At 32.3% G+C, this 2,981-nt stretch overlaps 1 protein-coding gene across 1 annotated transcript in view; it reads left to right on the top strand.

Moving 5' to 3' along the window:
* The first annotated feature begins 647 nt into the window (after positions 1-647).
* The window catches only part of LOC118754864 (histone H2A.v1-like), a 4,457-nt gene continuing 2,123 nt past the window's right edge, over positions 648-2,981 (top strand). The window contains exon 1 of the mRNA XM_036489739.1: positions 648-1,053. Coding sequence (XP_036345632.1) covers positions 648-1,053 — 406 coding nt within the window. The remainder of the gene's footprint in view (positions 1,054-2,981) is intronic.

Consider the following 2,981-nt stretch of genomic DNA (forward strand, 5'->3'; position numbering starts at 1 on the left):
TAGGTGAAGATTTAACTAAAATATTAAATGCAATTTCGGCTAACCAAATTGTATTGGGAGGAGATTTAAATGCTAAAAATCCTAAGTGGGGGGACTCCTTCGCAAACAATGGTGGCAACGATAAATCTCCTTTAATGCAAATTATTCCAACAAGATACCCGTCACGACCGGTCAGTAACTCATTTTTGGATAATTTCTTAGTCTCAGCTTTTGTGACGGTAAACTATCACGAACATTTTCACAATAAGTTAAGAACATTAGATTATGATTCAGATCACGATGCCGTGGAGATCATTATTTCAACGAATGACACTATAGAAGCCCCTCCTGTAATTATTCCGTGCTGGGAACGTACGAACGTAAAGTTAATGAACCAGATGTTAAGTAGGGAACTTGCGGTGCACTGCTTGCCAACGGACAGGAATGTGAGTGTTACTGAAATTGAGGAATGCGTCAAAAATATGAACGCAGTTTTTGAAAGAACTATAGAAAAATGTGTACCAAAGATAAAAATTAAGAAAAAATGTAACTTAAATATTCCACGAAATATTCTTGATTTTATTCATGAAAGAAAAAAGATCAGGAGAAAAATTTTTAGGTGTATGGAGCCTCATCGGAAATCCACCCTGATTGCCATCAGGAGAAACATGGACAAGCTCATTTCAGAACTGCTGATATTACACGAAGACGAGTATTGGTCTAATTTTTTGAAAAATATGCAAATGGATGAAAAAACCTATCGGAAGGTTAAAAACCTTAGCGGAGTTAAACGGCAATATGATTTACCGGAGTTGATTGATGAAGAGGGTTGTCTGGTAGAATCTAACTTCCAGAAAATCAACAAATTAGCTGATAGATTCGAGCAAGTACATTCTCAAAATTTAAGTGTAGGTTCTGTGGCGCATACTCAGTATGTCAAAAATGAAATTGAGAATATTACAGGATACACTCCATTTTTCAATTTCAATAAATCATTTTTAGCAAATGGTTTGTCTTCAACAAGCGGAAATGAGGAAGCAGCTTTAAAAGCTGAATACAAGCAGTTCATATCCTGTAAAGATATTGAATTTTTGTTGTGGTGGAAAAACAATAAGAAAAGTTTTGGTGAAGACGGGGTATCCAATTGCTTTTTACGAAAAACTTCTTCCTGCTTTTGGGAATTCTTAGCGATTCTTTTCAATCATTGTTACAATTTAAATAGGCTATTTTCCTGCAAGATGGAAATGTGCTAAGACTGTGCCCATATTAAAGGCCAACTCAGATGCAAACAATATTAAAAGTTATAGACCTATTTCAATGCTTTCTAATATCAGTAAGCTGTTAGAAGGTGCCTTGCTCGATAAAATCAAAGAGCACATTTCTCAAAATGACATACTAAGAGATTTTCAGTTCGGATTTCGAAGCAGACTAGGTACTAATCAGGCCCTTACTATCTTATCAGACACAGTAACAACTAATCTTAGAAATAAGAAGGCAACCATATTGGTGAGTCTAGATCTTGAAAAGGCTTTTGACACTACATGGATTGAAGGAGTAGTATACAAAATGTATAAAAATTTTGGCTTCAATAAAAACGTTTGTCGCATAATTTACGACTATTTAAGTGACAGATCGTTCTACGTTTGCAACAAGGATGAAAACTCGATTGAAAAAGATATAGTAGCAGGGGTTCCTCAGGGATCGATTTTAGGTCCAATGCTATTTAATATATTCTTGGCTGACTTGCCAGAACCGAGCGAGGGTTTATCTTTATTGATTGCTGATGAAATTCTTATCCTGTCAACAAAGGCTAATTTGTCAAAAGCTAATGCTGAAATAAATATATATTTGAGTAAATTGTCTGATTTCTTTAAACTATGGAAACTTAAGATAAATCCTAGTAAATGTATTTGCACAGCAGTCAAGGGCCTAAAAATAAGACTGTACCCTTCTGCGCGAGCATTTATACCTAATATTAGCATTGATAACACAACTTTAAAATATCAAACTCAGATTAAATATTTGGGAGTAATCGTTGATGAAACCTTCAGGTTCATTCGTCATATTGATTTTACTCTGTCGAAAGCAAAAAAAATTCTTTTTATGTATATTTCTTTCCTAAAAAGAGCAAAAGATTTGAGCAACAACATCAAACTTAATTGCTATAAACAATTAATAAGACCTATTTTAGCTTATGCCTTCCCCATTTGGTTTGGAATTTCCTCAAACCAAACGGAAAGGCTGCGTCAGTCTGAAAGGACAATCCTTAGAATTTGTACCAACACAAATTATGGGCCATTCAGACATGGCTACAGACGGAAAGTTTCTAATAAAATACTCTATGAGAAATGTAAAATCGAGCGCATTGATCAATTTATGATAAAATTGCATTGAAATATGTTAATAAGTTAAAAAGTTGTAAAAATAAATTAATAGAGAAATACTGTCTTAAGGAGAACTCTATTAGCTTTCCATTTGAAGAAACATTCTTGTCTCCTATTTATTTGAATATATTAAATAATAACAACGCCTTGTTCAAAGAAAAAAACTACTCTTCTATCATAGAAAGTTTAATACTCTAAATTTAGCTGATACTGTATATAATATAAATCAAAATAATTTCGAAGTAAAACAAAGTGTTGTATACCCTTTAGAATAAGCCTTTTGTAAATATACTTCCTACTATCCCCCCTTCTTCTTAGATCTAAGTTATTTTTAAGTTTTTACAAAATATTAAAAGAAAATCCATTTTTTTTAAACTTTTTATGGATACATTAAATTGAAAAGAAATATTCATTGAATATAGCCAAACCACATTATTCTAAACCTTAAATAAAAACTATGAGCACTCTTAGATAAGTACTATGGTACGTTAAGAAACAAATGTATAGTATGTAAGATTATTGCAAAATGTATTTATATGAAAAAATTACTCAATAAAGCAAAGAATTTCTTGTATTATTTAATATTAGTACAGTGTACAGTGAATCAGTGTCAGTGTT

Source organism: Rhagoletis pomonella, unplaced genomic scaffold (genome assembly GCF_013731165.1).
Source record: "Rhagoletis pomonella isolate Grant_MI unplaced genomic scaffold, Rhpom_1.0 Rhpom_scaffold_00002, whole genome shotgun sequence".
Classification (NCBI taxonomy): Eukaryota; Metazoa; Arthropoda; class Insecta; order Diptera; family Tephritidae; genus Rhagoletis; species Rhagoletis pomonella.